Source organism: Microcaecilia unicolor, chromosome 2 (assembly GCF_901765095.1).
Source record: "Microcaecilia unicolor chromosome 2, aMicUni1.1, whole genome shotgun sequence".
In the NCBI taxonomy this organism is placed as follows: domain Eukaryota; kingdom Metazoa; phylum Chordata; class Amphibia; order Gymnophiona; family Siphonopidae; genus Microcaecilia; species Microcaecilia unicolor.
The window spans coordinates 384,196,671-384,224,480 of record NC_044032.1 but is presented as its reverse complement, the minus strand read 5'-3'; the positions used below and the strand labels follow the sequence as shown (position 1 = coordinate 384,224,480).

General features: G+C 43.4%; 1 protein-coding gene across 4 annotated transcripts in view; it reads right to left on the bottom strand.

Moving 5' to 3' along the window:
* The window catches only part of BMP2K (BMP2 inducible kinase), a 326,672-nt gene that overhangs the window by 145,287 nt on the left and 153,575 nt on the right, over positions 1-27,810 (bottom strand). For all 4 annotated transcript variants that reach the window (XM_030190551.1, XM_030190552.1, XM_030190554.1 and 1 more), the window contains 3 exons: positions 4,149-4,252; positions 1,783-1,862; positions 640-800 (listed from right to left, as the gene is read on the bottom strand). In XM_030190551.1, coding sequence (XP_030046411.1) covers positions 640-800; positions 1,783-1,862; positions 4,149-4,252 — 345 coding nt within the window. The remainder of the gene's footprint in view (positions 1-639; positions 801-1,782; positions 1,863-4,148; positions 4,253-27,810) is intronic.

Here is a 27,810-nt window from a genome sequence, read left to right as displayed (position 1 = left end):
TCTTGAAGCCGCTGGAAGACTTTGTTGTCATGGGCGGAAAAATCGCGCCGGCGAGATCAAAACTCGAAATGGCGAAAATGGCACCACAAAAATAGGGGGAAGAAAAACTTCGACCGAGTACTAAATAGGGCCTACCCAGACGACGAAAGAAAACTTACCGGGGCAAAACTAGAGAAAACCATAAAGGTCTCCTTCCGACACCCTTTTTTTTTTTTTTTTGAAGAACGAAGTCGATAAACGACGCGCGAGGTCAACTTTGGGGCGCGAACGGCGAAACACGACCGTACCGAGCGCAGACAAAAGAAGACTGGCCGGCACGAGCCGGTTCGGGCGGGAAGACGGCCGCGCATGCGCGGTGCGCATCGGCGCGCATCGGCGCGCAAGGACTAGCAAAGGACTTTGCTAGAAAGTGTTCCGATTGGAGGGGCTGCCATGGACGTCACCCATCAGTGAGAACAAGCAGCCTGCTTGTCCTCGGAGAATATTATTCACAAATGATATAACAAACTACAAAAAGGGTGAGTGAAAGGGTTGGCATTTCATATGCATATTTTCCAGAGGCAGAGTGAGTTTTCAAATCTGAAGATCAAGAATTCATGTTTTATAAAAATTAATTAGTATACAGACAAGTCCATTTACCTATTTGACCATGGTTAATTTGCTCACAGGTGACAGGAACTTTAACTGGCGTAGCTGTGCTCTGAATTGCCAGTACACTACCTGCTGATGTGCTAGAACTGGCCTTTGGTCTTTGCCTTGGTGCAATTGAGGTTTCTGTTGGTCCTGCTGCTTCTGATATTCTACAATAAAGTAAAAGTTGCATCAAATTTGTTTTTCTAAAGTACAGTCATATTTTGATCTGAAAAAGTGTTCAACAAATTACATACCTAAGAATTCCACATTTATGGTCAAGTTCCAAAATACAAACATTTTCATGTCCTTTCCCATACCACCAGAACAAAGCTTTCTATGTTAAAATTCCCATACCACCAGAACAAAGCTTTCTATGTTAAAATGGTACATGCTCTCACCAGAAGAGGGAACCAAAGCAGGTTTCTTAGTAAGAGCAGATGAAAAGCAAATTTGGCACATCCTGTCTAAGCAGCACCTGCAACTCTGTAGGTTTCCCTAGTATTAATCTGAAAAGATGCCCATACACTGTAGAGTACTTTAAATTGTAATCACTGTTTAATTTCTGTTGATGTATGCTAGAGAATCAACTATTGTGGAAGTAAGAAGCAATCCACAGTGGGGGTAAAAGTGAAATCCACTATCCCAAAATGTGCATGGCAGCAGAAAGGAAGGATACCAAGAAAACATCAGCTTTTAAGGTTGCACATTCTCTCTCTTCTGATAAACAACTCAGTAAGAGGTGCAACTCTGCAGGAAGCAATGCCATTTGATACACTGATAAAGCTATTATTTCTGTGGAAACCTGGTACTCTAAAATTCAACTATTTCAGCTAAGATTAGTTTGGAGCAATAGATATATCTTTGAAATGAGAAGCAGATAGATCAAATTAATGAGTCATCACTCCTGCACACAATTCAGGTAATACATTAGCCTTTGTTCATGCTTACAATTTTCAGCTAGGTAACTTCTTAAAGTTGTTCTGCACTGTAATAAATGTGAATACCATCTCTTATTCAAGAAAGATCTTACCTATTGGCACTGAATGGGGATAGGTCCTTTTTGCATGTCAAAGTGAGACTCAGAAATAAACAGAACAAAACAGAAAAACTGAATAAGTGAAAATCACAGCCCTTCAACAGTGTGCTCACCTGGCTTTAATTTGGCTTTTTCTAGCAGCAGCTTCACTTGTTGTCATGGGTTCAGGAAGTGTTGAAGGGACAGAAGAATTCTTAAACAAAATATTGAACTAAATTAAAATTAATGTACTCTTGAGGAAAAGTATTTAACCTAGTGGTTTTTCTAATCACACTTCTGAATTTCCTATGTGACAATGCTTAAAAGAGACTTGTTATATAGGATAAAACCAAGTCTTATTTATGGCAGATGGGAGCATGGAAATACTGAATTTCTTGTCATTATGTCACAGAGTGCACCAGGGTAGCCTGGTGCACTCTGTGCTTACTTTAGTTTTATACCACTGTATTTGACTTTCAAAGAAAGTTCTAGAGAAAATAATGAGATGAAATGGTATTTTCATTAGTCTATTTAGCATACAGTGGGGGAAATAAGTATTTGATCCCTTGCTGATTTTGTAAGTTTGCCCACTGACAAAGACATGAGCAGCCCATAATTGAAGGGTAGGTTATTGGTAACAGTGAGAGATAGCACATCACAAATTAAATCCGGAAAATCACATTGTGGAAAGTATATGAATTTATTTGCATTCTGCAGAGGGAAATAAGTATTTGATCCCCCACCAACCAGTAAGAGATCTGGCCCCTACAGACCAGGTAGATGCTCCAAATCAACTCGTTACCTGCATGACAAACAGCTGTCGGCAATGGTCACCTGTATGAAAGACACCTGTCCACAGACTCAGTGAATCAGTCAGACTCTAACCTCTACAAAATGGCCAAGAGCAAGGAGCTGTCTAAGGATGTCAGGGACAAGATCATACACCTGCACAAGGCTGGAATGGGCTACAAAACCATCAGTAAGACGCTGGGCGAGAAGGAGACAACTGTTGGTGCCATAGTAAGAAAATGGAAGAAGTACAAAATGACTGTCAATCGACAAAGATCTGGGGCTCCACGCAAAATCTCACCTCGTGGGGTATCCTTGATCATGAGGAAGGTTAGAAATCAGCCTACAACTACAAGGGGGGAACTTGTCAATGATCTCAAGGCAGCTGGGACCACTGTCACCACGAAAACCATTGGTAACACATTACGACATAACGGATTGCAATCCTGCAGTGCCCGCAAGGTCCCCCTGCTCCGGAAGGCACATGTGACGGCCCGTCTGAAGTTTGCCAGTGAACACCTGGATGATGCCGAGAGTGATTGGGAGAAGGTGCTGTGGTCAGATGAGACAAAAATTGAGCTCTTTGGCATGAACTCAACTCGCCGTGTTTGGAGGAAGAGAAATGCTGCCTATGACCCAAAGAACACCGTCCCCACTGTCAAGCATGGAGGTGGAAATGTTATGTTTTGGGGGTGTTTCTCTGCTAAGGGCACAGGACTACTTCACCGCATCAATGGGAGAATGGATGGGGCCATGTACCGTACAATTCTGAGTGACAACCTCCTTCCCTCCGCCAGGGCCTTAAAAATGGGTCGTGGCTGGGTCTTCCAGCACGACAATGACCCAAACATACAGCCAAGGCAACAAAGGAGTGGCTCAGGAAGAAGCACATTAGGGTCATGGAGTGGCCTAGCCAGTCACCAGACCTTAATCCCATTGAAAACTTATGGAGGGAGCTGAAGCTGCGAGTTGCCAAGCGACAGCCCAGAACTCTTAATGATTTAGAGATGATCTGCAAAGAGGAGTGGACCAAAATTCCTCCTGACATGTGTGCAAACCTCATCATCAACTACAGAAGACGTCTGACCGCTGTGCTTGCCAACAAGGGTTTTGCCACCAAGTATTAGGTCTTGTTTGCCAGAGGGATTAAATACTTATTTCCCTCTGCAGAATGCAAATAAATTCATATACTTTCCACAATGTGATTTTCCGGATTTAATTTGTGATGTGCTATCTCTCACTGTTACCAATAACCTACCCTTCAATTATGGGCTGCTCATGTCTTTGTCAGTGGGCAAACTTACAAAATCAGCAAGGGATCAAATACTTATTTCCCCCACTGTATATACCAGATTTACTGTTGAACTTTATCCCAGAAGTAAATTTGCCAGAAGCATGATTGCTTGCTAGCATCAAACCAACACTGCCTTCATTAAACACAATATCCCAAGTACAGAACACATGGAATCTTGTGGCTGTAAATTCAGTGACTGGTCCACTGATACTTTAAAAACTTTGTTCTTGCTTTGTACAGTGTAAGTATTACGTTACATTTTTCTAATATATGCAACTCTAGACACAGGGCCAATATGTAAAATAGATGAGGACTGAATCAAGTACTTTTAGGCTTTCATATAAATATGTTTATTTTGGCAATTTAAAACAGTTAAAGAAAATGTTTAACAGCATGTATTAAGAAAACACTACTTACAAATATATTAGACAGTGGGCAATCCTTTTTTGCAAGCTGAAAGGCGAAGTACGACACTTGGAAAATATCAGGTCTCCTCTCTTGATCAGGTTCAAGCATGTACCCTAGAACAGACACAAATGAAGAAATGGGTTCTTGCTCAGCTGTGAATAGACCATGTCTGTGTCAATCTGAATAATAAAAAACTAATACTCAGCAAATCTATAAATGAGAAATAGAGTGAAGTTACTCACCTATAGCAGATTTTCTCCGGGGTCAGCAGGACATGTATTCTCACATATGGGTGACATCATCTGATGCAGCCCCGGTGCAGACACTACCCAGTATTCAAGAAGAATCTCAAATCTTTGGCAGTGCCACAATACACATATGCGGGTGCCTTCATACTCAACGTGAGCATGTAGGATCAGTAATATAATTTAAAAAGTTGATGGAATACAACTCCTAGGGGAAGTCGGAGAGGATCTGAAAATACATATCCTGCTGTCCTCAGAGAACATCTGCTACAGGTGAGTAGCTTTGCTTTCTCAAAGGATAAGCAGGACACTTAATTCTCACATATGGGAATCCCTAACTACCAGGCTCACCAAAAACCACCACCAAAGGATAATAGGGACTTGCAACAACACGGCCAAACAGGAACCAATCAACCAGAACTAATACACAGTCTTGTGAGGTTGCAGCCTGGAACAGAATAAAAATGGGCTTAAGAGCATGGAGTTGGATTCTATACTCCAAACAAATTCTGCAGAACTGTCTGACTGAACCGACTGTCACATCGGGAATCCTGCTCCAGGCAGTACTGAGATGTAAAAGTATGAACAGAAGACCATGTTATAACTTTGGAAATCACCTCAATGGAGGCTGATCTCAAGAGGGCTACCGACGTAGCTACGGCTCTGACACTGTGAGAGCTGTGACATGGCCCTCCAGAGTCAGCCCAGATGGGGCATAAGACAAGGAGATGGAATCTGCTAACCAACTGAATAATGTGTGTTTACCAATGGCTGCTCTTATCCTGTTTGGATCAAAAGAAACAAAAAGTTGGGTGGACTGTCTATGGGCTGTAGTCCGCTCTGGACAGAAGGCCAAGGCTCACTTATAGTCCAAGGTGTGCAGTGCGCTTTCAGCAGGATGGGAATGGGTTTTGGGGAAAAAAGATGGTAGAACAATTGACTGAGGAAGACAGAAATCTGAAACCACTTCTGGAAGGAAATTAGGATGAATGCAGACACCCACTCTATTATGATGGAACCTTGTGTAAGGTAGATCAGATACTAGAGCCTAAAGCTCGCTGACTGAACATAATAGTCATCTAGCCCAGTATTCTGTTTCCAACAGCGGCCAATCCAGGTCACAAGTACCTGGCAGAAACCCAAATAGTAATAAAAAGTGTAAAAGAAAAAAAAAAAAAAGGAGTGAATGCAACATGGCAGGTATGCAAATATACTCTTTTCCTTTTAAAAGTAAAAGGAGTGGAAGAGAGTCATCAAATATTCAGCACTGTAGCAACATTCTAGTACCCGATGCCCACAATTCTCAATACTGGTGTTTTGATCAAAGAAACCTGCTTCTGGGGTTGAATAGATTGCTAAAAGTACATTCTAAAGAGCGATAAGACTCCATCTTACAAATGAACGGCTCAGGGCGTATTTGAAGAACCTACTGGTCGGAAGTTATAAGGAGCCATCTTGCACAGAAGAAATTTAGCCCCCACTCCCCACCACCAGAAGATCATCCAGAGCAGTCACTTTTATCGTGGCCATGCTTTCTCAGAGCCAGTCAAAAGCTTGTCCCCTGCTTTGACTGGTGAGCGGACTGGGCTTGCAAGGGCCTCTACTGCCTAGGTCTGGAGTGGGCCCCTTGAGACCGCTCAGAAGGGCGGGTTGGAGAAGCATACCTATGCCTTTGAGAGTAGTCCTATTTCCTTTAGGTCCTCCTGGAAAACGTCCGAGAAGTGGAGGGCGCAGGACGAGTGGGCTGAGGGACTTCATGTTATCAGTCCTTTTCTTGATGAGATTCATGTTCCCCAAAAGATCGTCGCCTCAGTAAGGGATGTCCATACGTTTTTCCCAAACAGCAGTTTCTAGGTCTGAGACACGCAGCCAGGGAAGCCTACACATGCAAATACCTAATGTGGAAATCTGAGATGCCACATTGAAATCATCATAGGTTGGCCAGTCCCAGTGCTTCCAACACTCCTTCTGCTTGGCTATTAACCCATGGAGTTCTGCAGCCTTATCTGAAGTTAGAGAGTCTGCAAATCTGATACACTGCACACCAAGTTCTGTAAGCAGATGCTCATGTAGAACTGTTAGGACTGTATGCGGGATACAAGCAGAGACCTAGTAGACCTTTCTCCCAAAAGATTGAAAGGTTCTAGCACTTTATCCCTGGGTGCCAAAGTGTGGGTTCTAGAACACTTAGCCCTTTTGAGAGAGGATGCAACCACCATATTGTTATGTGCTAGCTGTTGCTTCTTGAATCCAGAAGCCTTCTGGACTCTATATAGAATCTGCCTTCTGTGGAACTGGGGTCTCCCAATTCTTCATCTGCGTCTGCCACAAGATGTCATGCATGGACACTCTCAAGGCCTCCATAGGAGGATCCTCATGGTCAAAGATGTCAAAATTCTCAGCCCAGAGCTCATCCTCAAAAAACAAATGGAAAGGCTTTTACCATTTCCCTAAAAAAAACTGACGTAGAGTTCCACTAGTGGGGACTTCTCCTCTTCTCAGGTGGGGAGGGGTTTTATGGTATACCTCTGATTCAACTTCAGACACCCAAGAACATTCTGAATCAGACTCAGCAAATACTCCTCCTAAAGAGATCGAATCTGTGGCTGCCTCAGTCAACTAGAATTGGGGTCCAAGTCAACTCTGGACTATAGGCCAGAGTGCCGAGGGACAGGTCCCACCCTGGACACTGGGGAGCTTCCTCTCTCAATGGGCTGGAGAGGAGTCCTATCTCTTCTGAGGCTGACATTGGCCCTATCGAGGCACCAGTATCAGCTCACAGGCAAGTCGTGGGCCTCGAGGATTGGATGGGGTGAAGCTGTGGTTGGCAGAGACGCGTTCAAGGCCTTGGCCGAGCCAAGATCTGCTCCAACTCCTCCTGTAGCATGGGCCGAAGGTGTTCCTTGGGGGGACGCAGGCATCGATGTCAGATTGGTGACAATTTGCGAAGATGTGAGGCCAAAATCAGAAGGCTGATCCTGGGGTCCAGAAGACAGGTGCATCAGAATCTACTCCACAGAGGGGTGAGGGCAGTCATTTTGGCTCCGATGCTTCTCAAGTACCAGTGGTGCCGATGACCTGTAGCTCTTGGCACTGTACTTCGAATGGGGATCAATGTTGGTGCTTCTTCCTTTGCTTGATGCAAGATATCTGTGTCCCTTAGTGCAGAGGATGATGTCAAATCATGACAAGTTCTTGTACTGGGTCCAATGCAGGTTGGTCAACGGGGCCCTACCAGTGTTCAATGTTGCAGCTAGGGGAGATCTCCTCGATGGCGATGTCTGATGCAGCTTCACCAGCCATAGGGACTGATGCCTCCAATGTCAATGGACCCAGCTGCCAAAAGGTTGCTTGCGTGGCCTCTCTACTTTTGTGTGTCCTCCTCTGCATTTTAGAACAGAGGTGACAGTTTAGAGGCTGAGTGGTCAAGTGCTAGGCATAGCAAACACTAATTGTATTAGTCAGGAGATACGGTTTTGCTGCACCTAGTACACCTATTAAAACCATTGGGAGTTTTAAGGGACATTGGGGCAAAAAATAGTTGAAGCAAAATCAAACAGCTCAATTTTTAAGAAACACAGGGGAGAGTCACGACCAGGTGCTCAGACTTAGGAGGGCCAGGGTAGCCACACAAATCTTACAAGCCAAAAAGCTAGAAAATAACAAGGGAGTTAAAAACAAACAAAAAAAATAAAAGAAAGTCCCATATACCTCGAGGGAAAGCACCAAGGATCTGAAAAAAGAAGCACTAGGAAAGCCGGTGAACATGATTGCTCTGCTCCTACGGAAAGACAACTGCTGGTCCCACATACTCACGTTAAGCAGGAACGCAGCCGTGCATGCACAGTACGGCACTGCCACAGGCTTCAAGATTCTTCTTGAACGCTGGGTAGCATCTGTGCTGGGGCTCTGTGGGATGTTGCCACTAGTAGTTAGGGTGGTGGACTTTGGTCCTGGGGAACTGAGTTCGATTCCCACTTCAGGCACAGGCAGCTCCTTGTGACTCTGGGCAAGTCACTTAACCCTCCATTGCCCCATGTAAGCTGCACTGAGCCTGCCATGAGTGGGAAAGTGCGGGGTACAAATGTAACATAAATAAATATGTGAGAATTCAATGAACTGCTTTGTCCACAGAGAAAAAAAGGTATTACAAATGTTAAATCTGAAACATTATCACCAGACAACATAACCATAAACACTGCTCTAGCTCTTACAAAACAGTATTAAGTATGTACTGCAAATAAGAATTTGTTCCAGCAGGTCAACTTTAAATCAAAAGTTAAAGAACCTTTGGAAAATATTTCACTAGACACAGGGCCTCTTCTTGGGATATCAGTATCAGGGAACAAACTACATGCAGTTATATTTTCAACGTCTGTCCAGGTGGCTACTAAAACAGTTAGTGGTCTTCGTCATAAAGCATATAGAGACACTCACAGACCTCAATACTTTGGAAGAAAGCAAGAGAGGAGATATGATTGAGACGTTTAAATAACTCCATGGCATAAAATGCACAGGAGGCAGGTCTCTTTCAACTGAAAGGAAGCTCTGAGAGGAGAGGGCATAAGACGAAGTAACATGAGATAGACTAAGAAGTAATTTAAGGAAGTGCTTCTTTATGGAAAGGGTTGTGAATAAGTGGAATGACCTCTCAGTGGAGGTAGTGGAAAAGAGGACTCTATCTGAATTCAAGAAAGCATGGGACAGGAATGTCAGATCTCTTAGGGCAGTGGTTCCCAAACTTTCATGGGTCATAGCACCCCTACACATTTTCTCTCAGGTCTCTCCTACTTTTGCTGGCGGGGATGCCCAAGACCCACCTGCTAAAGAGGTCCATGCCTGAGGCCCAAGCTCCAGAAAAATCGGTGGAATGCTTCAACCACTGATGCTGGCATTCCCACACATGCCCTCCTTCTTCTGCCTTTACATCCAGCCTCTGCCCACTTTCTCTCCCCCCCATCCAGCCTCTGCACACATTCTCTCCCCCCCCACCCCATCCAGCCTCTGCCCACATTGAGGCATATTTTCAAAGCACTTAGCCTTCCAAAGTTCCATAGAAACCTATGGAACTTTGGAAGGCTAAGTGCTTTGAAAATATGCCTCATTCTCTCCCCCCCCCCATCTAGCCTCTGCCCACATTCTCTCCCCCTCCCCCCCCATCCAGCCTCTGCTCCCTCTCCCCCATTCCACCCAGCTTCCGCTCCCTCTCCCACTTCCACCCAGCTTCTGCCTTTCTCTCCGCACTTACATCCAGCCTGTTTCCACCCCACCCCCAATTCAGTGTCTGCCTCCTGTATCCCCCACCCACATACTCCCTCCCCCCCCCCCCCCCCGCTGCTTCTCTAGACCAGCGGCTGCCAGTGGTGCCACGGAACAGAAAGTGACATCCAAGCGGCAGGATCATAAACTACGTCTACGGAGATTCCAGCCCTGTAGTGGCTGCAACTTGTTTTGCCGCTGCTGCTGCTCATCTAGAGAAGCAGCAGCTGTGGCTTGGGTGGCAGCAGGAGGTGTGGAAAATATGCTACGGCACCCTGGGGTGCCATGGTGCACAATTTAGGAACCACTGTTTTAAAGGGAGAAGAGTTAGTGGATGATATCAATGGGCAGACAAGATGGGCCATATGGCCTTATCTGCCATCATTTTCTGTTTCTAAGTTTCTATAATGGAATTAGAAAATAAACAGAGAAGGGCATCCAAAAATGACAAAGGAGATGAAACAGCTCCACTATGAGGAAAGGCTAAAGAGATTAGGGCTCTTCAACTTGTAGGACACTGCCATGAGGAGATACAATACATGTCTATAAAATCATGAGTGGAGTGCAACAGAAAGGCTTTTTAAAAACTGCACTACTTAATAACTTTATGGTGTGTACCCTTGTAGTTTCTCAAAGAATGAAGTGATTTGCATTTATTTACTTACTGGGATTTATTAGCTGCCTTTATGAAAAAAATCACCAAAGGTAGGGCACAGCAGGTAGAGCCTGACATAAAACTAACAATTCTGTTAACAGTTTAACAATAGTAAAATGACCAAACATAAGCAAACACAATTAATGAGGTAAACTTGGAGATGGCAAATCAAATCCTAGTAATAGGACTAACATGATAAACGTGTATATTTCTGAAACTGTAACAACATTGTAAAATAATGAAAACAGAAATATGGTACATCAGCAGAATACAAATGATACCATAAAAGGCAACATAGTAGAGTATTCATATAACACAAGGTACAAAGTCAGCACAATACAAATGAACCATTTTAATAGGCATGCACTAGAGCATTAAAAAAATATAGACGTTGTTAACAGTGTTCATACAATACAACAAAATATCTTAATAGGCAGAGACAAGACGGTATAAGATGGGTAATACAGTCACTGAGATAAACAGATGGGTAGTTAAACTGAAGGTAAACATGTACACCTGAATAAGATTATGAGGAACAGATCTCCATTACAGGATGTGAAGCAAGCTACTCCAAATATGGAATGAGTGGATAGTCAGTCACCACATATTAAATAAAATAAAATATTGTATACCACTAATATCCCCTTTCCATGGTTCAGTGTGGTTTACACTATAGGTGAGACAAAAGCCGATACTGTTAGTGTGAGGTATGAGAACAATTAGAGACCATTGGTGTAATGCATGAGACCAAAAACATGATAAAGGATAATGGATGATATTAGGGGGTAGAAGTCAATGAATTATTATGAAGCAGACTTTGGAAGAGAAAGGTTTATAGCCTCTTCATAAAGCTAAGGTAGCTGTTTTCTGTTCTAATAGTAATAGGTAGAGAGTTCCATATTATAACTCCAAGTACAGAGAACAGAAAGCTAATAAACTATTTCAAACTGTCTTTAGAAATGGTGACACTAGCATCAGTTGTTCTTTCAGTCTGTACCAAAAGTAGCGAAGTGGTCTTAGCAGTTCAGAGGTGAAACCCTGTAAGATTTGAAAAACTAAACAAGCAGCTTTGAACCCGAGTCTGTCTGCTATGGGAAGATGGTGCAGTTTGTTAAGATGAGTTGAAACACTAGTATATCTATTCAATCTGTGTATTAGACTAGCAGCTGTATTCTGTATGATTTGTAGTTTTTTTTCTGATATGGACACAATACCAAGAAACAGGACATTACAGTAATCCAAAAGTGAGGTAGGACTAACATTTGGACTAGTAGTGCAAAGGCTTTTTGGTCAAAGAATGATCTGACTAGATGTAGCTGTCTCATTTTGAATAGTGTTTTCTTCCACAGCTGGTTAGTATGGGAAGAGAAGATGAGTGAAGAATCAAGCAAGACTCCTAGGACTCTAGTTTCAGACTTGACTGTAAAGCTTTGACCATTGGATAAAGATATTGATGATGGGAGCTCAACTCCTTGGTTTTTTGCGTATTCAATTTCAGTTTATTGGTCAGAGCCCAGGTGCTGACTGCAGTCATGCCATTCGCTACAGACTGAGTTGTATCTTTGTTTGATGCGGTCACTGGTAAGAGAAGCAGGATGTCATCTGCGTAAGATAATAGTAGTTCATTAGGACCCTGCTGTATTGAGGCAAGGGAAGACAAAGAGATTAAACAGGATAGGAGGGAAGGGAGATTCCTGCGGGACCCTGCAGTTAGACCAGTAGTTGAAAAGTTGGTTGTTTTGCTTGACAGAATAGTTTTGATATGAAAGGAATTCACTGAACCATTTGATCACAATCCCTATTGGACCACTCGAGGGGAGTACAGTGGGAAGCATCTTAGGGCTCTATTGCAGCCGATGAAGCACCTGGAAATAGTAGATAGCTGGAGGATTTTGCATGGGACAAAGAAAAACTTCATCTTTTACTCACATGCTAATGGATACTTATACCTGTATCGATTTGATTTGAGCACACAAACATGTGGGGTAGTATCCTGGATGCGGGAGTGGAGAGCATTCATATATCATCATGCTCCTGTCTGGATGAGCTTTTCAGGCCTGGGAAGATATGTAGTTAGAGGGTTTTGACACCTCAACCAGTCTTCTTTGGGATTGGAGGGGTTGGGAGGAGGTCCACTCCTCTATCTACCAATTCTTAGAATCTAATGATACTGAGGAAGTGAGTAATAGCATCTTGTGGGACTCTTTAAGGTGGTGCTCATTACATGGGGTGTGAAGAAGTGGGAGGGGAGCGCTCTATCATTACAGGTGCGGGAGCGCCTCTTGGAGGTGGAAAATTGCACACCTTATAGGTGAGCTAGGGAAGCTCCAAATTGCAGAAGTTGAGTTTCAGTGACAGAAGCGGAGATTTTTTTTTTTGAATATAGCAATAAATCAGGCTTCCTACTAGCTAGTTTTTTTTTTTTTTTACAGGGGTGTTGAATTGCTACCTATGTCCAGAAAATCAAAGGGACAGGGAACAGACTACTACACAGATGGTGAGATCAAATGGAGATTTGTGGAGTATTATAAAGAACTTTATGAACAGCGGGCAGGTGTCCCTTGCAGTCACTGATGCCCATCATACCTCCTTTTTGATTCTCCGGTTAAAGGAGGGTGATAGGACTCAGCTAGATGAACCTATTACCATGAGGAATATAGTGTGTGTGTGTGTGGGGGGGGGGGGGGGTATTAAAAAGCTTAAAACAGGTAAATCTCCCAGACTGGATGGCTTCTCGAGCATCTTTTAAATAAGGCCTTTGTGGGGGAGATGGAACCTCTTTTGGTGAGGGTGCGCAGTGCTCTGATAGAGGGTCACCCTCTTCCCTTCTCTATGTGGAAGGCGGGGATTTCAGTGTTGTTGAAGCCTGGGAAGGACCCTACAGTGTGCGGGTCATATCGGCCCATTTCCCTCTTGAACCTGGATGTCAAGCTTTTTGCCAAGATTTTGGCAGATAGATTAGTGCGGGTCCTTCCTGGACTCATCCATTTTGATCAGTGGGGTTTTATTAGGAGATGCCAGGTGGGGGACAATGTATGGTGGACATTGAATTTGATGTGGGGGCCCTACCCCCTACACAAGGTGGCATTGTTGGCTACAGATGCCGAAAAAGCTTGACAGGGTGCGCTGGGCTTTCTTATGGGCTGTGATGATCAGGACGGCTTTGGCACGGGATTTTGTACTTGGGTGCAGACAATGTATGCTGTGCCATTAGCTCAAGTGCGGGATAATGGCACTACTCTTGATGCTTTTCTTGTGGGGTGGTGCATGTGACAGGGGTGTCCTTTGTCCTCTTTACTTTTTGCATTGTTGATCGAACCTTTGGCTATCCATATTCGAGAGAGCGTTGATGTGAAGGGAATGCAGGTGGGGCCCCATGAACACAAAATTAACACTATTTGCAAATGACATCTTGCTTTATGTCTCCCACCTGGAGTTGACTCTGCCAGTAAACTTGGCAGAATTGTGGAATTGGGGAAAGTGGCGGGCTTTAAGGTCAACATGGATAAGTCCGAGATTTAAGGCCTCACCACATCTGAACGTCATGAGACTCTTCTTCAGCAGAATTTCCTATTTAAGATCACCCGAAAGGCAATTCACTATCTGGGGATCATGCTCACATACGACCTGATTCAGCTTTTTAGTCAAAAATTGTTACAACAGGCTCAGGGTGACTTAGGATGGTGGAGAGGGTTGTGGCTGTCATGGTGGGATCGTACCTCACAGGGGCGTAGCTACGGGTGGGCCTGGCTGGGCCCAGGCCCGCCCAGCGCCAGCCCCAGCCCCCATTGCCGGCCACTGCTGCTTTTCCTGTTGAGCAGCAGGGCCGGCGCTACAAAAAGAAGAAGCGCCAACGGCGCTAAGGAAGACGAAAAATGTTTAAAAAAAAAAAGCGCGGCACCGGCAGGCACTGTCTAGGCAGCCTTGAGGCATTGGCTGCTGGCTCGCAGGCTCCTCCCGTCTCCTACGTCATGACGTAGGAGACGGGAGGAGCCTGCGAGCCAGCAGCCAATGCCTCAAGGGTGCCTAGACAGTGTCTGCCGGACTTGCCGGTGCCGCGCTTTTTTTTTTTTTTTTTAACATTTTTCGTCTTCCTTAGCGCCGTTAGCGCTTCTTCTTTTTGTAGCGCCGGCCCTGCTGCTCAACAGGAAAAGCAGCAGTGGCCGGCAATGGGAGCTGGGGCTGGCGCTGGCATGCAGGGCGAGCCTCGTCGAAGAAAAGAGGGAAAACATGGAAGAATGGGGAGAAAAAGAGGGAAAACAGATGGGAGAAAAAGAGGGAAAACAGATAGAAGGATGGCAGAGAATGAGGGAAAACATGGAAGGATGGCAGAGAAAGAGGGAAAACAGATGGATGGGGAGAGAGACTCTGGATGGAAGGATGGGGAGAGAAAGGGGAGAGACTGGAAGGATGCAGAGAGAAAGGGGAGAGACTGGAAGGATGCGGAGAGAGAAGGGACACTGGACAGAAAAGGGTAGAGTGATACAGAGACACTGGTTAGAAAGAGGGAAAGAGAGACATTAGATGGAAGGATCAGGAGAGAGGGTAGATGGATGGAAGGATGGGGAGAAAGAGGTGACGCTGGATAGAAGAATGCAGAAAGAAAGAGGGGAGACTACTGGAAGGATGGGGCGAGAGAGGGGAGACTGGAAGGATGGGGAGAGAAAGAAGAGAGCTGCTGGATGGAAAAGGAGAGTAGTGAAAGACTGGAGAATAAGAGGAAGGGGCATGGGGAGAACAAGGGTGAGAAAAAGATGAAAAGCCAGAAGTAGATGAAGGAAATTAAAGAATAGATAGTAAGAATGAATTAAATTAGGAGAGAGAGGCAGAAAAATATTTAAGAAAGAAAAGAAAAAGGAGAGAGAAATGAGAAATGGCCAGGAAACCGTGGCAGAAGAGTTAAGTGAAAACGAAGGAAAGCAGAATCTAGAGACTGGGAGCGACACAATGAGAAAAAGTAAATGGCCATACAAGAAAGGTAAAGAAAATAATTTTTTTTTAAATTTAGGATAAAGTAATATGGTACCTGTGTTAATGAAGTTTCAGAGACCAATACTTCCTTCCTTAGGTCAGGCGAGTATACCGTAACAGCATTATACTGACCTGAGGCAGGAGGTTTTGGCCTCTGAAAGCTCACTGAAAAGGGTGTTAGGCTATTAAATAAATTTTCTGAAATCTGATGCACTGAAAAGCAGCACTTTACCCTGTGTGACAAATGCATCTGATTAGCGTGACTAAATTTTGCTGGGGGAGGGGGATAGAGAGAAGATTTTGTGCCCACCCACTTTGGGTTCAGGCCCATCCAAAATTGGCAGTCTGACTACGCCACTGGTACCTCAGTGTTGAAAATGAAGGTCTTATCTTGCTTGTTGTTTTTATTCTAAACTTTGCCTACTGCAGTTTCTAGAAAGCTTTTGCAGAGATTGCAACAAGATTTTTTTTCCTTTTGTTTGGCGTGGAAAGCATCCTCAATTGACCAGAAAGATGCTTTGGAGTAGTCCTGAGCAAGGCGGAAAAGAGATGCTTAATGTTCATTATTACTGGGCAGCGCAACTATGTATTCTTCTGGATTGGGAGATTTGAACCTATACTCTTACTGAGCAATATTTTGTCCCCCCTTCCCCCTCAAACATTCTGTGGCTCGCTTCTTCCTTGCAGGAGAAGCAAGCAACACTACCAAACCCCTTTCCAAAACATTTAATAGAGATTTGGGAAGAGACTCAGTGGAGAGGGTTTCTACCTTGGTTCCTATTAGCTTAGAACCTTTATTTGGGAGAGGGATGATTAGGCAGGTGTTTAAATGATGGGAGGAAACTTCCAATTGGGCTATGGAGGAGTAAGGAGGGGAAGTGTTGCTGCTCCGGAGCACCCGAGAAATCAGCAAATTTATCAGCACCCAAACCCAGCCCAATAGCTAAACGTCTAGACTAGATGGTCCTGAACTGAAGGGATGTGGAGAGGAAGTTGAACGAAGGTGGATGGCAACGAAATCGGCACGCAAAGAGAGCCGAGATAAAGGGCGGATTGCGGAGCCCAAGATGGCGGAGAAAAGTTCGCCGCCGTCCCCCACACCAAGCTCGCAGTGGGCCACGGAAATCATCACAGAAGTGAAAGCGGCTGTGGAGCAAACTATGGACACTAAACTCCAAAAAATCATCGATAAATTAGATGGCATGGAGGAGAGACACGTGTCCATGATGGCGGACATACAAGCGGCGCAGCAGCGGATCGGAACGGTGGAGGACGAGCTGCAGAAAATATCAACAGAGCACCCAAAGTTGTCTCGAAGAGTGCAGAAATTAGAAGAAAAAAATCAACGATCTGGAGAACCGATCGAGGCGAAACAACTTACACCTGGTCGGACTCCCAGAGGCCTTACCTGACAAAGATCTGCCGAAATTCCTGGAAAATTGGATCCCGCAAGCGGCAGTGATACCAGATTTGACTGGAGACTTTAAAGTGGAGCAAGCACATTAACTGGGGCAGCGGGCGGCAGGAGGAGATTGCCCCAGAATAGTCATCTTTAAAGCACTCAACTATGCCCATAAAATGAAGATCTTACAAGCGCTGCGAGGCGGGAACCACTTACAATACCAAAACCAGAAAATTTTATGTTTTCAAGACTATTCAGCAAAGGTATCAGCTGCATGAAAGGCTTTTGTGCCACTATGTTCGAAATTGTTTGATATGAACTACCGTTTCTGCCTTCTGTACCCGGCACGATTGAGAATCCAAGATGGAGGCAAGGCGGTCTTTTTTTGATCGCGTGGAGGAAGCGAAAGCCTATGTGAATGCAATGCAGGGCGACAAAAGGCAGCCAACATAAACAGTACTGTATGGAAAGGTGGAGACTGGTGCTGTTTAAATTTAAAACTGGTGAAAAATCTGTTGGACAGTAACAAGCCCTTAAGTTGCAGGACGGGACGGGCTGAATTTTGGCGGGGATCTACATGCTCTGTAAATGTACTGTAATCTGCAGGGCATAGTAGCATGGGACGCAATTGAAGCAAACGACAGTCCTGTCAGAGGGCATACCTGACAAAAGGCGCAAATGAACTGAAAAGAATCAGATGAGTAGACGCAGTCTGGTTGTAACAGTAAAGTAAGAAAAAGAGATTGGAGAACATATGTCAAATACTGAATCTAGCAGGTTAACTGTATACTGTTTATTAGCATGCTTGGTGAGGAAAAAGAACGGAGGGATGGCTGTCTGAATAAATGGATGATTGGAGGGATGAAAGGAGTGTTGGGGGTAATGTGATATGTTCAAGACTATTTGAAATGCCATCCCGCTCTAGCCCTTTATTCCCAGCGCGACTGAGAGTCAATATGGAGGCCAAATGCTTTATTTTGATTGCGAAGAGGAAGCACAGACCTATGCGGACAAATGCAGGACATCAGAATACGGCAAGTGTAAAAAGGTAATGAGTGAATGAACAGGGCGCTATTGTGGAGACTGTTAAGACTATCATAAGTCAGAGAGCAAGTCTTCTGTTCTCACCTGTGTGACTGCTCAGTTGGAAGCGGTAAAGGGCTGGAGATTGGCGGATATCGCATGTCCTTCTAATATTATGGAGACAGAAGACGGTCTAGGATGTTATAATTATACAGGGAGGAGTGGCACTGGCCTAACACATGGAAAATTATAATAAATAAATATGAAGGTAATCCCCTTCTAATTCTATTAACAAATAATGCATTCAAGTGTGGAGGAGATATAAAGATAACACCATCGGCTTAATTTTCTGACCAAAAAATGATACATTAAATTAAATTAAGGAGATGTTGCCTCAAGAAGCCCCCGGCTCAATTATATTCAGAGCTCATGAGGGCTGGACCGCTTCATCATTGGCAACACCCCCACATTCATAGAGCAGCCTATCCCAAACGTATGTTCTAATACTCCTTTTTTTTATTCTTTTTTTTCTTATGTATAAATTTTTCTTTTTTCTAACACATGATGGGCAATCGTAAAGTTAAACGTAACAGCAACTTAGCTTTTGCAAGGTCCAATCCTTCTTTAGTTAGTTACATGCTGAACGCGACCAAGACCAACAATGGCCAGCGTTTCGTCGCCTGCTTCAGGGTCAAATGGTCTGCGTCTAACTCAGCTGAGTTAGACGCAGACCATTTGACCCTGAAGCAGGCAACGAAACACTGGGCATTGTTGGTCTTGGTCACGTTCAGCATGTAACTAACTAAAGAAGGATTGGACCTTGCAAAAGCTAAGTAGCTGTTACGTTTAACTTTACGATTGCCCATCATATGTTAGAAAAAAGAAAAATTTATACATAAGAAAAAAAGAATAAAAAAAAGGAGTATTAGAACATACGTTTGGGATAGGCTGCTCTATGAATGTGGGGGTGTTGCCAATGATGAAGCGGTCCAGCCCTCATGAGCTCTGAATATAATTGAGCCGGGGGCTTCTTGAGGCAACATCTCCTTAATTTAATTTAATTTAATGTATCATTTTTTGGTCAGAAAATAAGCCGATGGTGTTATCTTTATATCTCCTAACACATGGAAAGTCATGGAGGCTGCTAAAGGACGCCATCTCCTGCAGTTATTTGCAATCAAGGAAGAATTGGTTGATAAGCCAAGGACTGAATGTACGAATATTGAATGAGAGGAGAATTGAGTGAATGTATTTTATTGTATCTATTTTTTTTTTATGTTGCCAGCTAGATAAAGAAGAGGGAGTGGAAAAACCAGAGAGGGGATGATAGGATGTATGAAAGAAAGAATTCTTAGGGGCTATGTTTTATGTTTAGGGGAGTGGAGGAAGAGGTGGGGAGCGGCTGGAGGGGGATGGTGTGGGTGACATACATAATAGAAGTCCAGAACGGAATGGATTCGGGGGACCGAATGGGAGGATTGGGGGAAGAAGGGGGGGAGATTGGAGATTTGGGGGGGGGGGGGGGGGGAGTGTTGCTCAAAGTGAGTAGGGCCAATGGCACGGGGGAGAGAAGGCGAAGGGGAACATACAAGGCTTTGAGGGGGTGGAAGCTGGGATACTCTCTCACAAAACAAACTCAGAGATTGGAGGCGTTTGGGGGTATCCGCTATAAGGAGAGATTAGGGATAGGATAATATGTCTAAATTAACATTCACTACTTGGAATGTTGGAGGGTTTCAATCCCCAATTAAGAGATATAAAATTTTGAAAGTACTTAGAGATAGGGGGACCTCCGTTGCCTTCCTACAAGAATCGCATCTTTCCACGACAGAGCATGCCAAACTCAAAAGATGGTGGGTGGGTGACCTTGTAGAAGCCCCGGCAGTGGGAAGGAAGGGGGGGGTGGTAATCTTGTTCAAGAAGGGATTGCATTTAGAGATTAAGAAAGTTATCGCAGATCCAGAGGGCAGATATGTTCTGGCCTCGATGATCCTTGAGCATCAGCCTGTACTGTTGTGCAACCTGTATGCCCCAAATACCTTTGATCGAGAATTTTATACAAAGGTAATTAGACAGATACTAGAGTTGGGTGATATTCCAATAATATTGGGAGGAGATTTAAACGATGTGGCAGATCCTAAGTTGGATAGATCTCTTCCTACAGATAGAGAACTAGCAAGGACAGTGAGAGGGGTGAGCCTATTAGGGTCATCTTTGGGACTAGTGGATGCGTGGCGAACCCTCAATCCTTTGGAGAGGGACTTCACACACATGCCAAGGGCTCACTCCATGCTGTCCAGGTTAGATTATCTGCTAATCTCCAGAGAACTTTTTACACAGGTAGAAAGTACAAAGATAGGCCCTATTATGATTTCTGATCATGCGTGGGTAGAGTTGGGTCTACAGGGATGTCAATTTAGGCAGCCTGAGAGTGACTGGAGATTCCCCACTCACCTATATAGAGATAGTAAGGTTCCCCCATTTTTGCTCTCTAAGTGGCAGCAATATAAAGACGACAATGAACAACATAGATCAGACGTTACATTGTTTTGGGAGAAAGCAAAAGTGGTTCTCCGGGGAGAAATTATTTCTTATGTGAGTTACCAAAGGAAGGTAAGAAAACGAGAACTTTAGCGGTTAGAAAAATAAGTTACCATCTTTAGACAGCAGTATGGAGTAAGTCATTCACTGCGAGTAAAGAAACAACTATTGGAAGCCCAACAAGCTCTAAATGAGTTAATACATACAGAGGCAAAGCAATCCTGGGCTTTTTATAAATTCCAACTTTATAAATTCGCAAATAAAGGTTGCGCTCTTCTGGCTAGATTTGCAAAGGGTAGTTTGGGCCAGAGTAAGATAACCACATTGGTGAATTCTAGAGGGAGGTGGGTGAATGAAGATAAGGCAATCAATAAAGTGCTTAGGGACTTTTTTACTAAATTATATGAGTCCCAGCAATCTCAGCTGATAGACAGTGAAATTTATTTGAATAGCATAGACTTACCACAGATATCGCGTGAAGAGTTATCCCAGTTGAATGCCCCAATAGACGAGGAAGTGGCATGGGTAATCAAGCAAAGTGCTCTTGGAAAAGCGCCCGGTCCTGATGGGCTACTTAACTAGTTTTATAAGTTACTACAGGATGATATTAGCCCAGTATTGACAGAAGTTTTTCAGAGATCTGTTCAACAAGGAAAGCTCCCAGTGCATTTGAACACAGCACAGATAATAGTACTACGAAAACCCGGTAAACCAGAGGATCAACCAGAATCCTATCGCCCCATTTCCTTACTCAATACTGAGGTAAAGCTCTTGGCCAAGATATTGGCAAACAGACTGGCGAGAGTCTTACTGTCCTTGGTAGCCGAGCCTCAACTGGGGGTTTACACGGGGGAGGGTAATAGCCAAAAATATAAGACCGATTTTGGCGGCATTAGAGACGATTAGAATGGAAGGGCACCCAGCTCTAATCAGTTTTGACGCGGAAAAAGCGTTTGATAGAGTGGACTGGGGCTGTTTAGAATATTAAAGGCTTATGGGATAGAAGGCTGGTTCAATAAGGCTGTAGACATTATATGAGGACCCAGAAGCGTGTGTGTACGCCAATGGCATTGCTTCAGATAGATTTAAGATCAGAAGAGGGACTAGGCAGGGATGCCCGCTCTCCCCATTATTGTTTGTTTTAACTCTAGATCTGTTACTGAGGGAGTTACAGCTCAATTCAGATGTGAAAGGGGTGCATATAGGGGACTTTCTCTTTAAAACAGCTGCCTTTGCAGATGATTTATTGGTAATAACTGAACCCATAGACTCCCTGCATTATCTGATGGAGAGCTTAGAGGAGTACGGGGACTTTTCTGGTTTCCGATTGAACTTTTCAAAATTGGAAGCGTTGGCAAGCTCAGATGATCTGAGGAGATCATGGGGAGAGGGGTTTCCATTACGATGGGCAAGACTCGTTTAAATATCTAGGGATACAAATGACAATGGATCCGACAAAGTTATATGACACCAATGTCTCAAGGTTCCTCCAAGAGACGAAGGTGCAGCTGATGAATTGGGCTAACTTGCCATTAACTCTTCTGGGACGATTACATCTGTTCAGAATGATGGTATTCCCTAGATGGCTCTATGCATTACAGACTCTTCCTCTGTGGTTGTTAAAAAAGGACTTAAAAGCCCTCAGGAAATTAGTGGTGAAATTTTGCTGGGGAGGGGGAAAATCTAAAGTGAAGTGGAAGTATTTATTAGGGGCACAAAAGATGGGTGGTTTAGGGCTTCCAGACATCAGGAAATATAATCAGGCGTGCCTGTTACGACATTTGAGAGACTGGTTGATGGACTCAGATGCTTATACGCATGTGGAACTAGAACGTGCTTATTTCTGGCCTTGGCATTTGATTTCTCTGTTACATTCTCCAAGGAGAGACTTGCCGGAAAGAGTACGGGGGAGTGTCTTGTTAAAGTCATTGTGGTATCTGTGGAAGACAGTGCTCCCATTCTGGGGGCAGAATAGTAGAGGAAGTGTATGGCTACCATTGAGGGGGAATATCTCATTTAGGCCTGGAGATGAAAATGGGGTGTTTCGATTGTTAGGAGATAGGGGAATTCACTCCTTGGAACAACTGGTAATGGAGGATGGATCCCTGCTTTCGTACATTGACTTCCTGGAGAAATGTGGGCAGGGGACAGCGGCCTGGTTGGCGTATAGACAGTTGTCTCATTATGTGAGCACCCTACCACCGGATAGTCTGTGTTCACAGTTCGGAAGACAATTAAGAGAATTGTTAGAAGGAGATGCAGCGGGGCAAATTTCAGTGTCTTGGTTTTATAGCCGATTGGGTAAGCTCTCATTGGACCGGGATTTGACAGAGGTTGCAAACAGAGCATAGAGTCAGGCAAAAACATTTCCACACAATTGATATTGTCAGCCCTTCAGAGTGGGGTGTCCATGGTACATAGTGCAGAACTACAGGAGTGTCACTTTCGCACTATTCATCGAGCATATTTTTCTCAGATACAAGCTTTTAGGGCGGGAGTATCGAATATACAACATTGCAGGAAATGTCACAGGCTAGAGGCAAATTTTTTTCATAGTATCTGGCAATGCAGATCAATCTCACTATTCTGGTCGGCAACTGGCCGATACTTGACTAGAGTGCTGGGGCGAACAATAACTCTAACTCTTGAAAGAGCAATATTTAGCACACCTAGGCTTTGGATGGGAATTACAAAGGGGGAGAAACTGTTCCCTGGAAAGGCTTGTATATTGGGGAAAAAATGCATTCTCCTTCATTGGACTCGGGATTGCCCGCCCACCTTTTGGCACTGGAGGAATAGGCTCCACGAATTGTTGACATGGGAATCTAGAGGGGCAGGTCTGTCACCGGGAAGGCAGCGGAGGTTTCTAGCAGTGTGGGGGGCATATATAAATATCATTTCACCGAGGGCGAGAAGTCATATTTTGAATAGGCTTCCATGGAATAATTGAAGGGAATTTTGAAGTTTGAGCAACGCTTGGGGGAGGGGAGGGGGGAGGATTTGGGGGTAAGGGGAACAGAGTTTTGGGTTAGGGAGTTTAGGGACAAGTTCTGGTCCCGTTAATAAGGATTGTCTACAGGTTATATTGACCATGTATCTATACAATTTTATGGTGATATGTTCTGTTACAAGGAAATGTATTGGTTTTGTATGCTAATATCATTATATAGCTGTGGAAGCAATAACATACCTGAGGAGGGGAGGGAATGGGATAGGGGGGATGGGAGAAAATTGCTTAAAATGAAAGATTGATGGCTGGTATGTCTTTAATTCAACTTTGGTACATGAGAAGATGTTAGCATAATATTCAAATCAACTATTGTATGTTTATCAGTTTTTTCTCTTTGTCATCAATAAAAAATATTGAAATAAATGATGGGAGGAAGAGTGAAGAGATTTAGGCACCTATGTGAGGGGGGAAGACTGATTGCATTCAACACTTTACAACAGACTAAGGGGCTTTTTGCCAGGGATTTTTTTTCTTATCTACAGCTCAGACATTTTATGTCAGCATAGGGTTGGTTGCAACAGATCCAGTGGATTCTGAGCATTTAGAGGATTTGTGGTTAGCCTTGGGGTGGCTTTCTCGTCCCCTTTCTATATTACACCTTCGGTGATCTGAACGTACTAAATCTGTAATTTATATCAAAATGGGAACGGGATTTGGGGGTCACTATTGGGGTGCGAGAGTAGGAACAGATTTTCAGGGAGGTGAAAACAGCTTCTATATGAGTTTTGGTACAAGAATATGCCTATAAAGTTTTGACTCATTGGTATATCACTCCTTCCTGTCTGCACACCATATATCCCATGGTGTCCGATTGCTGCTGGTGCTGTGGTGGGGAGGTGGGCACCTTTCTCCTTATCTGGTGGGCATGTGACACCTTGCAGGCTTTCTGGAAAGAGATGGGGAGCGAGTTGTCTGCCGCTGTGGTGAAGGACTTCTAAATCTCCCCCAACACTGCTTGTTAGGTTTCGCAAATGCATCGGGGACTCTGTGTCAACAAAAAATTAAGCATTTAGGATTAACTGCTGCTCGCCCATTGGAAACAGCAACTTGGGCTGACTATATGAGATTTGCATTTGAAAGTGTCACTTTTAGTGGAGATGGAGCGACTCACTTATGTTAGACATGAGCAGGAACTGGCAAGGATTTTAACCTGGGTGCAGAACTTTGGGGTAGGTGTTGTGGCAGAAGTGGGCACTTGTTGAAGGAACCATGGCACATGCTATTTGATGGGGTTTTTGTTATGGGATTGGGTGGAGAACTGGGAGGCTGGGAACTACAGGTTAGTTGAGTATGAAGGTACGGGGACTTGTTTAGAATGGTTTTGGTGTGATCTGGGAGTTTGCTTTTGCTGTGTGGTATGGGAGACTGACATTGTTTGGCCTGTGGTTGTGTTTCAAATAAAGAATTACAGCGAAAAAATATATAACCAAGCATTTTGCCTCGCCACCTCAGGTACTTAGTTTTTGCTCGGCAAGATTTCACCCCACTACATTATGAGAAGTCTTATATGACTCCTTGCCATTTTAATTTTTTTTGCAAGCACTGTACAAAGATATATCTGATCATTTGAAAGGTAGTAAATTACTGCATCCCTTACAGGAGGTATGGTATGATCTTTTGCCAGATATTGGAGGGTGAATCCTAGTGACATGGACCAGTTGTCCTTGAGCATAAATGCAGCTTTTCCTCTGGGAATGGATAATGAAGTATCCATCTGTTGGGCTAATGATGGGGTGACAATATTTGAATATTTAATTCAGGAAAGTGGTCACTTTGTGAGCTTTATGGCGATGCAACAGTGCTGCTTCCCAGTGTGCCCAGGGAATCTTTTCACATACCCATCAATTGAAACATTATTTCCATACCTTTGATGATAAAGGCAACGGAAGGAATAGTAGTAGCACAAACCTACCTTTCACTACAGGAATCACAATCCGGTTTCAGACCATGCTATAGCACCGAGACTTGTATGAAATCTCAGAAAAAAAATTAGAATAGGGTCTAAGATCTTAATAATGCAGTTCCCTATATCAAGCGCATTCGATGTAGTAGATCATAATATCCTACTAAACATACTAGACAACTTTGGTATATGTGGCACAGTCCACAAATGGTTTCAAGAATTCCTGAAATCAAGATTTTACGAAGTGAAAATGAAAGAAACCTTATCCTCTCCTTGGTCACTGAAATGTCGCGTTCCTCAGGCCTCTCCATTATCACCCATTCTGTTTAATGTAATGATGTCACCACTAGGTAACAGACTAGAAACAGCAGGATTCAAAACATTCATATATGCTGATGATGTTACCATATACATAACCTTCAAAAAGAACATTCAAGACATCTTACAAAAGGCAAAACGGCTTAAATTTGATGGAAACCTGGGCCTCAGAATCCAAACTAAAGCTAGATAAAGAAAAGAAAAAAACTAAAATTCATGGTCATTGCCAGCCTATTTGACCAAAACGACTACAACAGTTTCACAACTGACAACACTTCATTCCCCATTGACAATCTGACAAACATTTAACATTCGATACTCAAGTTTCCTCAGTAATCACAACATTTTTCAGGTCTCTGTGGAAATTAAAAGGATCAGACGCTATTTCTCATCAGAAACATTCAAACTATTGGTACAATCATTAACATTATCCCAATTTGATTACTGTAATGCCATAAATGCTGGCTGTAAGGCGTACCTGTTGAAAAAACTCCAAACAGCTCAACACACTGCAGCCAGGTTAACATACAAAATCTCTCGTTTTGAAAGTGCCTCTCCTTTATTAATCAAATTACACTGGCTTCTCATCAAAGCAAGAATCACCTTCAAATTATGTACCTTTATCTTTCAAATACTAAATGGCACAGCTCCAGACTATATGGTACCATTAATCAACTCACGTAGAAAAAAAAACACTAAATATGAGGCAAGAAACTATCTCAGACTACTCCTCCCAAATTGCAAAAAAAAAAGTGATCTACAAAACTGTCCACTCTGCAGACTTCACTTACCTAGGAACCAAATGGTGGAACTCCTTACCATCCAAAATAAGAAATATACAGGAATATACTAGATTCCGCCAAATCCTCAAATCATTCCTATTCAAACCCTTACAAAGAACAACCATATCTCAAATAATTAATTACCTGAATTGGTTATTACTCTATTTAATTTCTCTTTGCCTCAAGCACAATTTCTCATTTATAATAGGTAATCAATAGAAATAAAACAAAATAAAACATGGAAAAGAAAATAAGATACCTTTTTTATTGGACATAACTTAATACATTTCTTGCTTAGCTTTCAACGGTTGCCCTTCTTCGTCAGATCGGAAATAAGCAAATGTTGGCAGCTGACAGTATATATAAGTGAAACATCAAAGCATTTCAGTGACAGTCTAACAGGATGGGGGTGGATAGGTGAGAGACAGGAAGAGTCGGATGGATGAGGGGCAGGGAGATATGCATGGAGATAGGAGGGTGACAAAGCAGTACAATTTTATGGTTTATAATAAGCTAGAAAACCCAAGTCCTGTCTGGTGGGTGTCAAAATATTTAATCATTCTGACTTCAAAGGTCTTGCGTTCCTGTATTGTTTTAAAGTTCCCTTTCAGGATTCTTACCATGAAATCACTGGTACAGTGTTCTGGTTTTGTAAAGTGCTGCCCCACAGGGGTGACATCCTTATTGGTACTAGCATTTTTCAAATGGTGTCTATGTAAATTAAATCTCTTCTTTAGCATCTGACTTGTTTATCCAATGTAGCAGCCTTCGTTGCATTCTTTACACTGAATGATATATACCACATTGGAAGATGAGCACGTGAAAGATTCCTTAATGTTGAATATTTTTCCTTTGTGAATGACCGTGGGGTCCTGTGAAATGTTTTGGCATAGTTTGCAGCTGGATATATTGCAAGGATGTGTGCCATTCTTTTCTTTTCGAGTCTGTGTTGGGAGCTTACTTCTAATTAGCTTGTGTTTTAAGTTGGGTGGCTGTCGGAAGGCCAGCACTGGTGGGGATGGGAATATCTCTTTCAGTAATTCATCCTCCTGGAGTAGAGGCTGCAGATCTTTTATGATTTTTCTTAATTTTTCCAGCTCTGGGTTGTATGTCATTATAAGGGGAGGGGGATTCTGTCTGTGGCTTTTTTTTCTTTGTATTGTAGCAGATTTTCCCTGGGTGTTTTGAGGGAGGAGGCAATATTCTTGGAGATTATTTTGGGGTTGTAGCCTTTCTGTTCAAAGGATGCAGACAGGATTTCAAGGTGTCTGTCTCTGCCCCCTGGGTCACAGCAGATACAGTGGTATCTTGTGGCTTAGCTGTAAATAATGGATCTTTTCGTATGTGAAGGGTGGAAGCTGGAGTTGTGGAGGTAGCTGCATTTGTCTGTGGGTTTCTTGTATATGGATGTTTGTATATAGCCATCGCTGATTGAGACTGTGGTGTCCAAAAAATTGACTTTTTCTGGGGAGTAGTCAATTTTGAATCTGATTGTAGGATGGTATGTATTGAAGGAATTGTAAAATTGTTTCTGAGTTTCTTCTCCCTGAGTCCAAATCATA